The sequence below is a fragment of the Vitis vinifera genome, chromosome 4 (assembly GCF_030704535.1).
Source record: "Vitis vinifera cultivar Pinot Noir 40024 chromosome 4, ASM3070453v1".
In the NCBI taxonomy this organism is placed as follows: Eukaryota; Viridiplantae; Streptophyta; class Magnoliopsida; order Vitales; family Vitaceae; genus Vitis; species Vitis vinifera.
The window spans coordinates 6011914-6026687 of record NC_081808.1 but is presented as its reverse complement, the minus strand read 5'-3'; the positions used below and the strand labels follow the sequence as shown (position 1 = coordinate 6026687).

The following is a 14774-nucleotide window of genomic DNA, read 5'->3' as shown; positions in this document are numbered from 1 at the left end:
ATAAATTAATGGGTCCAAGCTTATATAAATCACTTAGCAAGATGGAAAAAAGAAGGGGAGGGAAAAATAATATTGCAGCCATGTATGTTTAACATATATGGAGTATACAAGAAAAATCAAGAGGAGGCATTATCCGTACCATCACCCAAGTCAACTACTGAATCAACCCATTCATCAATAATTTCTATGAACGTACGCTTGCCCTTTGTAAGCAGAAATGCATAGAATTCATTGTGTGCGCACAGCTAAGAAATAGCTCTCATACAATGAGTGCCCAAATTCTCCAAGTCAGCAGCAGCTAAGCAGCCATCCATCCAACTTCTTCAAGTCAATTGTCATTCTATTGAATGCCTAAATTCTCCAGTAATTACCTAAAATGATGACTTAGTATATAACTAATGTATAGTCAATAGGTAATTTACAAAAGGAAATAAATTATTTATTAAAATAAATAAATTATTTAATAAAAGAAACAAATTAGCCATTGAAAGAGAAAACGTTTGACTTCCTTTATTATGCCTCACTATATAAACATCTGCCCTTATTCCCCACCTTGATCTCCATCTCAACCATCTCCATATATATTCTATATTCTATATGCTTCATTCTCAAACCACGAACCATGTACAGAGTAGCGAGCCCATCTGAATACCTGGTCATCACCGGAGTTGGGATCAAAGACATCAAGCTTGCAAAGAAGGCATGGGTAGTCCCCGGCCAATCTTGCTCCGTCTTTGATGTCTCTCCGGTGAACTACACCTTTGAGGTTCAAGCCATGAGTGCCGAAAAGCTTCCCTTCGTTCTCCCGGCAGTCTTCACTATCGGCCCGCGACTCGATGATGAGCCCAGCCTCTTGAAGTACGCCAAGCTCATCTCTCCCCATGACAAGCTCTCCAACCATGTCAAAGAGCTTGTGCAGGGTATCATCGAAGGGGAGACTCGGGTTTTAGCCGCTTCTATGACTATGGAAGAGATTTTTAAGGGAACCAAAGATTTTAAGCAGGAGGTTTTTGAGAAAGTCCAGCTTGAGCTCAACCAGTTTGGGCTTCTGATCTACAACGCCAATGTTAAGCAGCTTGTGGATGTCCCCGGCCACGAGTACTTCTCCTACTTGGGTCAAAAGACGCAGATGGAAGCTGCCAACCAAGCCAAAGTGGATGTTTCAGAGGCGAAGATGAAGGGGGAGATCGGTGCGAAGCTTCGGGAAGGGCAGACGCTGCAGAACGCGGCGAAGATTGATGCAGAGACCAAGATCATATCCACCCAAAGGCAAGGAGATGGGAAGAAGGAGGAGATAAGGGTGAAAACCGAGATTAAGGTTTATGAGAACCAGAGAGAGGCTGAGGTGGCGGAGGTGAATTCGGTGTTGGCGAAGAAGAAGGCAGTGTGGACTAAGGAGGCGCAGGTGGCGGAGGTGGAGGCGGCCAAGGCAGTGGCGTTGCGGGAGGCGGAGTTGCAGATGGAGGTGGAGAGAATGAATGCTTTGACCAGGACTGAGAAGCTCAAGGCTGAGTTTCTTAGCAAAGCCAGTGTGGAGTATGAAACCAAGGTAATCAAACTTAAAAGTTTATTTTCTTTGCAGCAATCTGCCTTATATTTATTTGGGATAACCGATTAAAAGGGACAAAAATCCCTCAATATTACAAAACTAACCCTTTACTTATTTAAGTCTCAAAAATGACCCAATTCGGACAAAAATACCCCCTCAGTTATCTTTTCAGCCCTTTTTCCCTCCAACTCCAATTTTCTCTTGTATTGTGTCTCTTCGTGACCCTGCAAACCCATTTGTTCCATCTGTTAACCTGCAAGAAAGAAATCACAAAGGATTTTTCCGTTTATTGCAAGAGAACAAAAAGGCAACACAATACAAAGAAAAAACAGAAAGTAAGTTTCACTGTTTCATTCTTTGATTTTAGTTTTTCGAACTGTATATATGAATCTTCATCCATGAAATGAGAAGAAACCCTAAGTGTCTTATTTTGGTTCTTATTTTTTTTTTTTTAATCAAACCCTATTTTTCATCTTTCTGATATTGTGTGTTGATTCAGTTCATGAAAATGGAGGAAGAAAAAAATTCGGTGATGAAAAATACGAAACAGAAGAGGTATAAAATTTTGGGAAAAAAGAGAAGTGAAAGAAAGCCAGGTTTTGAAACCTCGTCATCATAATCAGAAAATGAGAAGAAATCAACTGATTCAGTAAGCATTAATTTTCTACTTGAAATTTTGATTTTTAATTTTTTTTTAATTTTATCATTTTTAATAGATTTTTTTTTTATGAATTTATTTTTCATGAATTGATAATCTAATTGTTGGAAATTTTCTTAGTGAGGTTATAGTCCAAGGTTTAAAGCAATATTTGAATGATTAGAAAAAACTAAACTTAACTACTATCAAGTTTACCATCAAAAGGTTTTGAAATTTTGTGTAATGAAGTTATTTGTTATGAATTTATAACGTATTTGAATATAATTTTTATGAAATTATTTTATCCAAATATTTAGAATTTTGATTTAAATATATATGTTAAGAAAAAACTGAACTTAACTGCTATCAAGTTCATTGTCAACAGGTTGCAATTTCAAAATGGTTTTGTTTTGTTTCAAATTTCAATAAACACTAGAATAATGTCTCCAATTTTTTGTAGCTGCAACTTAGTAAAATATAATAGCTTCAATTGCATTAGTAAAATAATATCTTTAGAATATTAGCATTTGACATGACATCCTTAAATAATAGGAAAATAAAGTCTATGTTAAGAAGTAATACAAAATGATGGATTTAGCATAGTTGGATAAGTTTGGTAATATAATTTTGCTCAATTTATATTGATATTTTTACAATTTGTTATTATCTTACACATTGACATTCCTCCTCATCTCCTATCTTTTATATCTAAAATATCTAAAGAGGAGTACTTTCCTGGAAAAATTGCATGTTTGTCTCACTTGGTAGCCATTGAAAATATTAAGAAGAAATTGACTGAACCACAATTGGAGATGTTTAGAAAATCATGTTTTGGTCATTTTTTACTCCTTCCCGAACTTAGATTTTCAGCCCAAATTGTTCATCAATTGTTGTTACGTCAATGTGAAACCAAAAAAGACAATGAAATATAGATTTTACTAAAGTCAAAGGGCTTAAGATTTAGTAAAGAAGAGTTTGCATTGATTACGGGCTTGAGTTTTGGTCCTATTACAAAATGTGATAAAAAATCATTACGAATAAGGGACACATACTTTAAAGGAGAAAACAAGGTGCGTAATGATGAGTTGGAGAAAGTTTTTCTCTCTTTAGGAGAGGAAAAGAAAAAGAAAAAGAAAAATAAAAATAAAAAAAAAGAATTTGAAGATGAAGAGGTGATAAAGTTGGCATTTTTGTATTTTTTAGAGCATGTTTTATTTGGGAAAGAAGGAAAAAATTTAATAGATATGGAATGGGTTGCTTTGGTTGATAATTTGGAGGCTTTTAACAAGTATCCATGGGGGGGGAGAGGGGGGGGGGGGGGGGGGGGGATTTGTTATGAGAGGACACTATTTGGTTTGCAAAGAGCTTTGGAGAACCGGGTATCCAAATACCAAGATAAAAAGAAAGCAAATGGAGAAGCTGCAGTTGAAGCATATAGTCTTGTTGGATTTCCATATGCATTCCAGGTTTGGGCATACGAGGCTATTCCACTTATTGGATTGAAATATGCCACTCGTGTATCTGAGAGCTATCCTCGAATATTAAATTGGAGTGCAACAAGTGCTCCAAGGTCTACTGAGGTTGAAAATGTATTTCTAGAGCCTCATGTAAGTAATTCTTTACCTTTAAATTTTAAGAATGCAATTATAAATATTATTGTATTGTTGTTTATTAATAATTATATTTTATTTGGACTTTGTAGTTAACTTTTCATTCGCTTCTAAAACCCACTTTAGAGGAGCAACAACAAGACTATTACAAGCATGTAGATAAACAAGGAGCTTCAGCAGAAATGTTGCACTAATCAAATGCCTCACAAGATGCTAAGAAGGATGACTTAAGGCATGAAAAAGCTCATCTGACACTGCTGCATATGTTGCTGCTGCTACTGCTGCAATGGCAGAAGAAACAACAAATGATGCAGTCGCCCCATCAATAGAGGTAACTTAACCTAAACTTAGCCATCATAAATAATGCATTTTTTTTTTGGTACTTTATTTAATATAAGATGTTCATTCCATAATTAACATGTGGAACCTGACCTTAACTATAAATAAACTTATAGGAAGTTAAGTTTGTAGGGATCATGAAAAAACCTAAATTTAACAAGTGTGTTATTTCAAAGTGAACAAACTTGTCATAATATATATATATATATATATATATATATATATATATATATATATATATATATATATATATATATATATATATATATATATAAATATTGTAAGTGTTAAATTTTTATTTCATTTATGTGCAATATGTGCAGAAATTATGGATGGAGTTTGTGAAATTCAGACAAAGCTCAGAGTTAAATTTTAATCATCTAAAGAAAGAAATTGAAGGACTCAACTTGAAGATGGATGCATTGAAACAACTTTTATTAGAAGTTAGTGACATGTTTACTTGTTTAAATTTTCTAATACTTCAATGTTTTGACATTTGTGTTTTCTCATATTTATTATTATTAGGTGGTGTATGCAATTTTAGGTTAAGAGTTCGAATGAGGAACATGGTATGCATGACACTAGATTCAAAAAATCTAATACAAAAGAAAATGATAACAATATGGGCTTTGATTTCCAGACTAGAATTTTTGAGGATGTTACAGATGATGAAGTGGAGAGGAATGACATTCCCATGGATGTGAACATTTATATGGAAGCTTCTAGAAACCTTCAGCTTGCAGAAAAACACATGACTAAAGAGTTGAAAGATGACTACTCTATTGATGATCCAGTTATTGATATTGCCAAGTTGTTTGGTATCCCAACTATATCGGGCGAGTTTTCAGTATATGTCATACCTCACCATCTATTTCCTGCCATTTTTAAGTGAAGGCATGAGATTAAAAAGTCTCGTATCTTGCAGCACCCTTTTACAGATCTCACCAAGAGAAAGAAACTAAGAAAAGAGATTGAGAAACCATTAACTTCATTTGATCCTTTACGTCCAATCTCTGAAGAAGCATTAGAGTCCTTTCAAAAGTGGATGAGTGATAACCAAGGGTAAGTTGTATACATCCACACTTGTAAATTTGTGTTCTTCACAAGTTATAAAATTACTAATGTTTTTATTTATTTTTTATGTCAAAGGTCCACAATTAACATTGACTACATGCATATAGATAAAAAATGGTTTCAATCACTGTCTAATCATGGTTCATGGCTTGCTAACACGGTTTGTAAATGATGCATTTTGTTTTTATTTTTATTTATTATTATGTTCAGCTTACAACCAAATAATATAACTAATTTACTTTATTGTAATTGTTAGCACATTGATGTTGCCTTCTTTTTTTTCCGGAAGCGACGAATAGAAAATCCTCATCTTTTTTCCCAAAAGTTTACCACAGTGGATACTATGTTTTGGGTATGTGTAGTTTGAATTTTAGTTATCATTTTTAATTTTTTTGTAATAATGAATCTTATGATCTTGGTTATTTATTTATGTATGTTAACTTTATTCTATGTAGCAAAATGCTCAAGCAAGATGGATTAAGCATGGCAAGAAGTGGAACCAATTCAAATTACCAGAGAATGACATCCTTATTGATGATGCCAATGGTTTGCAGCCTCTTTATTCTGTCAAATGGCCTGATGTTAACATTGTGTATGTCCCTATCAATGTTCGGTCTAGTCACTGGGTATTAGGAGTTGTCCACCTTCATCGAAGGATTATATACGTATATGACTCATTGATGGACATCAATAATAATGCAAGATTGCAAGTTGCCATTAAACCATTAGCCAAATTGTTGCCGCATATATTGAATGCAATAGCATATTATGGTTTTCATGGTGACACAAAAGTTAACTACCAAGAATGGGAAATTGAACGGCTGCAAGATATTCCTCAACAGGAAAATGAGTAAGTGATCTTAAATTTACTTTCATAACTTATACACTTAATTTTTAATAATAGCCCTAACATTGATTATCTGTGTACCATGCAGTGGTGATTGTGGCATGTTTGTTATCAAATATGTTGAATACTTAATGCACAACCATCCATTGAAGTCATTAACAAGTGCAGGAATGGACTGGTTTTAGGAAAAGATGGCAGCAGAGTTATTTTATATGAAATACTTGCCTATGTAATGAATTCATGTTGATATTTCACATTTTGATAATGTAGTTGGATGGTTTGTTATATGTAATTGGATAGCTTCATATATGTAGTTAGACATTTTGATAAATGTAGTTGGACAGGTTGATATATCTACTTGGATATTTTGATGAATGTTGTTCGATAGTTATGTATACAATTGACCTTTTAAACTAAACTTCAATGTTGTCAAGTTGTTATGTGTACAAACTTGAAGGTAGTTAAGTCCACAGTTTTAATAAAACACATGAACTTAACTACTATCAAGTTAACTGTGAACAAACTTGACAGATATTAAGTCGAAATCTATTCCAGAATAACATATTTAATCTAGACTTAACAGGTATCAAGTTGATCTTCTATAGACTCATAGGAAGTTGTGTCTACAATTGCCATTTTTACCTGAACTTAACTATTGTTAAGTTATTTTATGAACAAACTTGAAGGTAGTTAAGTCCACAGTCTTCAGACAAAAACTGAACTTAACTATTGTCAAGTTGTTGTATGAACAAACTTGAAGGTAGTTAAGTTCATAGTCTTCAGACAAAACCTGAACTTAACTATTGTCAAGTTGTTTTATGAACAAACTTGAAGGTAGTTAAGTTCACAGTCTTCAGACAAAACCTGAACTTAACTATTGTCAAGTTATTTTATGTACAAACTTGAAGGTAGTTAAATCCACAGTCTTTAGACAAAACATAAACTTAACCATTGTCAAGTTGTTTTATGTACAAACTTGAAGGTAGTTAAGTCTACAGTCTTCAGACAAAACCTGAACTTAACTATTGTCAAGTTCCTTATCAATAAACGTGAGAACAGTTGAGTCCATAGTTTGAGAATAAACATGTAATTTTCATTCATACTTTATACATAACTCATCATAACATATATATACAAAAGTAACAAATATCTCCATTTCTATGGGTATGCAAAAAAAGGGATCATTATTACAATATTCATCTATGTGCTTATCCTATCACCTTATACAAAAAAGTAACTTACATTTCTATTCACATGGGTACCAAAAAAACAAAAAAGCTCACTATTACAATTTTCATTCCATGTAAGTTCATAGAGTGCCAAAGCTATCATGATATCAAGGGATTGGTCGTTTACATGTTTTCCGATTATGCCCATATTGACCACATCGACTACAACGAGATGTGCGCTTGCCCTCTCCACCAGAAGGAATTCTTACTTTCCTTGGTCTTCCTGTTGGGCGTCTCGTTTTAGGTGGTAACACAACTTTGTCACGAATATGATTAGGTACTACCCAATCTATTTCATTTTCAGTTGGATAAATACACTCTGGATATGAAGATAACAATGCTTTAGTAGTAAAATACTTGGAGCACAAAGTGTAACATGAAATGTTGTAAAATCTACAAGCAGCAATAGCATGTGCACATGGAATATGATCAAGATCAAATTGTCGACATGTGCATGAACGAGTGTCTAAATTCACTTGAGCACTAATGCCAGCATAGTTAACATTACACTCCTTGGAGTTGATAGGTTCCACTAGATATGTTGTTGACATATTATACCTAGAACGAAGTTCTCCATCAGCCCACATGGTAAGTTCAGTTGACATTGACATTACTTGTTGTTGACGAGTCACAAACCATTTTTGAAGTAAGTCTCTTAATTCTTCAACCAATTGCAAAACCGGAAGATCTCTAGCATTTTTCAACACAGCATTAAGGCTTTCAACGATCCCTGTCGTCATGATATTATATCTTTTTCCGGTAGAATATGAACGTGCCCATTGATCAACACCTATATCCATCAAATATCTTGCTGCTCTTGGGTCAATCATCTCTAGTTGCCCAAATATAAAATTAAACTCTGAAACACGATAAGCATGGGCAGCATCATGGAACAACTTATGAATTGTAGGATTCTTGAACTTTGTCTTCAAATTTTGTCCAACGTGATAAGTGCAGACACCATGCCTCTCATGGGGAAATACTTTATGTACTGCTTTCTCAATGCTACCATGTCGATCTGATATCACAAACAAATCATCAATGTGTCCAAGTGCATCATGTAGTTTTTGTAAAAACCACTCCCATGAGGCATCATTTTCTGAATCACCAATCCCAAAGGCTAAAGGGTATATCTGATTGTTGTCATCTTTACACGCTGCAATAAATAAAGTCCCTAAGTACTTTGCTTTCAAAAATGTCCCATCAACTGCAACCATAGGCTTTATTGATGTGTGAAACCCAGCAAGAGATGCACCAATCGACATAAAAAAGTATTTGAATTGATTATCACAATCAGTAACTATATCAGTAATGGTACCAGGATTTTTTTGCTCTAAAACATAGCAATAGGATGGTAAAGTGTTATAAGACTCCTCAGGTGATCCCCTAATAGAACCTAGAGCAAGTTCTTTGGCTCTCCACGCCTTATCATAACTGATTTGAATGTCATACTGCTTTCGAATGTCTGCTACAATGTCTTTTGGTCGAAATTCACAACCAACCCCTTGATATGTTTCTCTTATACTCTCACCAATCAACCAACTACTTGCATGTTGATTGTCACGAGACATCATATCTAACCGACAAGTGTGTGTTGAATAGAATTTCATTATTTGAAACATATTGGAAATCCCCAACTTGGTAGCACAAACTCGTCACTTGCATTCTTTATCAAAACATTCAACAAGCAATAACTTAGTAGTGGATTCAGTTGTTTTGAACTCAAACTTCCTTTTCAGAGCCATCATATACAACTTCCTTTGTAATTCTTTCTTACTTGAGTAAATTTGGTGTTCTTCTAGATGGTCATCACTAATTCCACTAGCTATAGGTTGTTGCATCATGTTTTGTCTTTCATTTGCTACATCTTCGATTATAGTGGGATTGTCATGTATGAACCCATCACTTGTATCAATCATGGTCAAGATTTCTGCACTCTGAGCTGAACCAGTTCTGAATGAGCCAATTTGGGTCACTTTCTTATCACTAGTAGGGTTAGTATTCATTCTATAATCCTCCTCATTAATTGTAATCTCATTCATGTTCCAATCATGAACTTTATACCCTTCAAGTGACTCATTTTGAAATCTTGGTCCATTTTCACCATCAACAATAAGAGTTTCAACTGAATCACAATGAATGTGTCTACTTTTATGCATCAACATTGAGTCCCCATTCAATTCTTTATCAATCTCAGAAGACATATGACATTCGAAATAAGAATTGCAAATTGATTTCTGATTGTGATTATCAATTCTCTTTTCAACTGTGATGCACAATGGAACAGGCAGCTTACCATTTGTACAATTTAAACCAATAAAGAATTTCACATCCCCATCATCAGTTAGTTGTATAGGACTTGTGGGTACGTTGGCATTGAATACATACTTCATTGAAAGAAAACAATTTGTTGGATCTAGCTTCAGAATATGATGGACAACCCCTAATAACTCTTTATATGATATAGTTTTCGGGATCTCAATGCCTTTACCTTTACTTCCTTCGAAATAGAAAACATTTCCATCTCGTACCCATTCTCCTTCATATAAAAGCATTATTCCTACTTCATCAATCACTGAAATAGCAGAATAATTCAATTAGTGGCATTAACAAACAATATTAGAATATTTTTTTAGTTACATCATAGCATTAGCACCAATAAGTAGGTATTAATTTTAAAAAACTCATTCATTATTAAATACATATTATTTCATTACACATATTTTTTTTTAATAAACAACAAATAAATAACATTATTAATCATCTTTACTACCTCAAATAATACCAATAATGATATAGAAATACAATGTATATAGTTATTAAATAAATTCAGACATTGTAACTCTAAACTATTTTAAACAATAAAAATATATTTATTTACTAAAAGATTGGTTATGTTGTAATTTATTTAATGTCAAGGGTAATTTGCAAATGATTCAACTCAAATTGAGTATAATTAAATACAATAACAATAATATAATGTTACTATAAAATAACTATATACAATCTTAACTTACTTCAAGTTCAACTTAACACACGTCAAGTTCAACTTAATATCCATAAGGTTTTGATATATAACTAAAAAAGATAACTTTATATATTATGTCAAAACCCTATTAATACATATATTTACATCTATATAAAGCACAAATATGCAAACAATACCAAAACCATCATAAAATTCCATAAGTTTTATTACTTACCATCATTTGATTTTTCCATATAGACAATGTTTCTCCACATTACACTTTTTAAGCTGATTGTTTTCTTCTTTTAATCCCTTTTTTCATGGCTGTAAATGATATTAAAAAAATTATAACAATTTCAAACTTATTTAAATAGTTACTACATCTCATTAAATGTTTGAAAATATTCAATAAATAAAGCATGAAAGAAAAAAATATGGAAAAATAAAAATAAACGTACACTGTTTATCCAACCACAACTTAAAGCGCTTTAAGTTGAAAAAATCTGAAGAAAAACTGTGTGAGACTTGAAGAAATGCACTGAAAAGAGAGAAACAGAATAACAGGAGAAAATGAAAAAAATGAGAAAGTGGAAGAAATAATAAAAAGGAGGTGAATGGAGGGAAATAAAATTAGAATGGGAGGGAAAAAGGAGTTGATGTAGTTGAGGGGTATTTTTGTCCAGATCGGGTCATTTTGGAGGCTATTAAAAGTGGGGGGTTAGTTTTACAATATTGAGGGATTTTTGTCCCTTTTGATCAGTTTTCCCTATTTATTTTGGCTTACACACTTCAACTTTCACCCCTACCATTTCTTTACAAAATTTTAAGTAACACTCAAAAATTAGGGAAATTGGAAATGATTTGTAGAGTAAATTCTAAGGATCATAGTTGACTTTGACGGATTAATTTGATCCAATAAGTAAAACTTATAAGATGGTTGATAGTATCCTTTCATTTATCTTATATATCATATTCACATGATAGAATTATACAACTATTCAAATAAGTAAATATTGATGTGTTTCATTAAATTAGGATCTAGTTCAATATCATTTATAATTTTCATGATTTACGTGATCTATTTTCTCTTGAACTAATTGAGTCTCGTGACTATCATTTATAATTTTCATGATTTACTTGATTCATTTTCTCTTGAACTAATTGATTCTCGTGACCTTAAAATATATATACACACACGGTATATTACGAAAGAAAGTCCAGAGATGTGATTTCCCTCGACTTTCTTGGCATCCAAGCAAACTCTTCTCCAAAAAAAAAAAAAAAAAAAAAAATCAATCTGAGGATAGGATAGGATTTAAGTGCACCAATTGTCAGCATCCTTACAAGGATCCTGGCCTATTGACAACGACCTTGACTTATTGATGGGCCCGGGGAGTGCGTGTGGGTAAGCTTCATGATAAATAAGATTGAAAATTACGTACCAATAATCTAATCCATCAGTGTGGGGACACGAAACAAGCAGGGGAAAATTTTCCTTTGGATGACCGGACTGACCACCGATTTGTTTAATATTATACACCAGACAAATATATAATAAAACTATAAAAAATTATTTTTATAAACAAATTAATTCTAATTATTTTATTTAATTAATCACTAAAAATATAAAACTTATCATTATAATTTTCTTTACCCTTTTTATATCATTTATATATTAATTAAATATAAATATATAAATATTAAAATTTTTATACATATTAAACAAATTTATACATATATCATCATCTATTTTATATCATTTAATACAATTAAAATTAAATGAATTATAATTTTAAATTAAGATATATTATAATCAAATATCATAATATTATTATCAAATAATATTTGACGTAATTTAATAAATTTATAAAATTCATATTTTTTTTATAGAGATATATAATATTATTGTCAAATATGATTAATTATATCATATATATATATATATATGTATTATTTTTTTTATAAAATAATTTTAAATTATCTATTATTGTTTATTATATAAATTTTAAAGTTTTTCTTAATATTTTCATAAGTTTTGATCTAGACTATCGATGTATTATCGATAAAATTAAAATACCAATTTAAATGTGATTAATTACTGATGTTTTCATCAATGCTGACAACTTTAGGTACAAGAAGCAAACTGGGAACTCTACAAAAAACAGAAGGCAGCAGAAGCAGTCCTCTACGAGAAGGAGAAAGAAGCCGCTGCCCAAAAGGCATCGGCAGAGGCAGCATTCTACGCACGCCAGCAACTCGCAGATGGAGAATTGTATGCGAAGAAGAAAGAAGCCGAAGGAATCGTGGCGCTGGCGCAAGCCCAAGGCGTATATCTACGCACACTCCTTGATGCTCTGGGCGGAAACTATGCTGCATTGAGGGATTATATGATGGTGAGTGGCGGAACATTTCAAGAGATTGCCAAGATTAATGCTGAGGCTGTACGAGGTCTGCAGCCTAAAATTACCGTTTGGACTAATGGAGGTGGTGGCGCGGAGGCCTTGGATGGTGGTGGGAGTGGCGGCAGCACCGCAATGAAGGAAATTTCCGGCGTTTACAAGATGCTACCACCGTTGTTTAGTACTGTCCATGAACAAACCGGAATGCTGCCACCATCATGGATGGGCACCTTAACCCACTCGGCCCATGACCAGTCTACCATGAATTGAGATGTGTTTGTCTTGTCCAATACTTCTCTTGGCCTATTATGTCTAAAAAATTAATTAAAAATTTTAAATTTAGTATTATTCAAAATATATAGTGAAATTTGGATAGGGATATAAATTGTTGAATAACGATATAAATCCCCTATACTATGTATACCAAAATAAGATTAAGATATAAAATAATAGAACTCAAATATGGTATTGTGATATAAAAAATATAACTTCGGTGAAGAGCAATGGAAAGCATTGCACATGTAATATAAAAAAAAATATATATATTTTGATATTACAATAAGATCAAAAAATGTTTCTAATTAAGAATAATAAGTATGTGGTTTGAAGTTACTTCATTTTTTACTCATCTTTAAAATAGAAAATATAAACACTTTTCATCATACCTTTAATTTTTATAAATATTAATTTGGTTTTAATTAATTTTATTTCTAGATTGAAAAATAAAAATAAAAACATGTTTAACAATTATATAGTTAAAAATAGTAAAATCTTTTTATAATAATTTTTATGAGTTTTTTTGTGATTTTTAATTATTTCTCAATGATAAGACGAAAAACTTTGAGGAGTCGTATGATTTAAAAATAGTTTTTTATTTTATTTTTAAAAATAAAAAGTTGTTTTTTAAATAAATTCATAATATTATTTGATTGTTGTTCTTTAAAAACCGTTTTTAAAAACAAAGTAAAATAAAAAATAGTTTTTAGAAAATGAGTAAAAATTGTTTTTATCCGTTTTCAAAAATAAGAAAAATATATATAAATTTTTTTAAATAATTAAAAAAAACAAATCTTTTAATGCATTTTTATTTTAGTTTTTGCTATTGAATTTGAAAAATCAAGACAAAATTTCGTCACCAAATAATTTTTAAAATTATAATCATAAAAATAAAAAACAGGCCGTTAAAATCCACCACTTGGAAGTTTCCAAAATCTTAGATGATTAGAAGGAACAAAGCCACTTTGATTTTGGGAATGAAAGATTCACAATGGTTATGGGTGCTGAATCGAATCCTTTTTCATGGATGCTCATTCTCATGTCAACTAGAGAAAAGGATAAAAAGAGAACAAATTCCACCACTTCAATTTGTTTCTAAAGGGAGCAAATAATAGCCATGCCATACACTAATATTCCAAGCTATATCTTTATATATACTCAATTGTTCTTAACAAGGTGGTAACAACTAATGTCCGACAAGTAACTAAAAATTTGATGTTAGTTATTAGATGTGATGAGTTTAGGGATGGTAAAATCACGAGCTCAAGACGAAACACCCTTGTTCTAACTCTTTATCGTTTATTTAAATCAATTCCCATTGTTGTTAATAATAAATAAATAAATAAACGGGATAGAGCAGGTATAAGAACCATTTAATTTTTATTTTTGTTACTTTGAAAATATTAAATTCTATTAAAAATCAACACAATTTATAAATAAACAAATATTATACATATTTATAATTTATTTTTATGAAAAATAATATTTTGTATATATATTCAAAAAGTTGAAAATGAAAAAAATAATCAATTAAAATACATTTTTATTTAATATTATATATAATCCAAATGGACAGAGTTATACCCAAACCCATCCCTAACCCATCTTGAGTTTAAAAAGAATTCTCAAACCCATTAATATTTATCCTAATCCCATTCCATTAGGAGCAGAGTGGGCCAGGTATTAAAAGAAACTCATTCCTAAATGAGTTTAATTATAAGTAATTATTAACATTGTTGAGTGTTGGATAGTGAATTTTTATGTAAAATTAATAAAATACATTGCAGTTAAAAATTCAAAGAATCAATCATTTTTTGGAATATTTATCTAAAACATAAGAAATCTT

General features: G+C 31.6%; 2 protein-coding genes and 1 long non-coding RNA gene across 3 annotated transcripts; 2 read left to right on the top strand and 1 right to left on the bottom strand.

Moving 5' to 3' along the window:
• Positions 1-40: 40 nt before the first annotated feature.
• On the bottom strand, positions 41-666 carry LOC104879030 (uncharacterized). The gene is made up of 2 exons (XR_785599.2): positions 553-666; positions 41-371 (listed from the first exon to the last, which is right to left on the bottom strand). It is a non-coding gene; the product is annotated as an uncharacterized LOC104879030 (long non-coding RNA).
• LOC100254251 (flotillin-like protein 4) lies at positions 297-13027 on the top strand. Its single transcript, XM_002283041.4, has 2 exons — positions 297-1549; positions 12383-13027. The coding sequence occupies exons 1-2, from the start codon at positions 623-625 to the stop codon at positions 12920-12922; spliced, it is 1467 nt and encodes a 488-aa protein (XP_002283077.1). The 5' UTR covers positions 297-622; the 3' UTR covers positions 12923-13027.
• On the top strand, positions 5508-6248 carry LOC109122419 (ubiquitin-like-specific protease ESD4). Its single transcript, XM_019219185.2, has 3 exons — positions 5508-5561; positions 5665-6059; positions 6145-6248. Exons 1-3 carry the CDS (start codon positions 5553-5555, stop codon positions 6239-6241), a joined length of 501 nt encoding a protein of 166 aa, XP_019074730.1. The 5' UTR covers positions 5508-5552; the 3' UTR covers positions 6242-6248.
• Positions 13028-14774: the final 1747 nt, after the last annotated feature.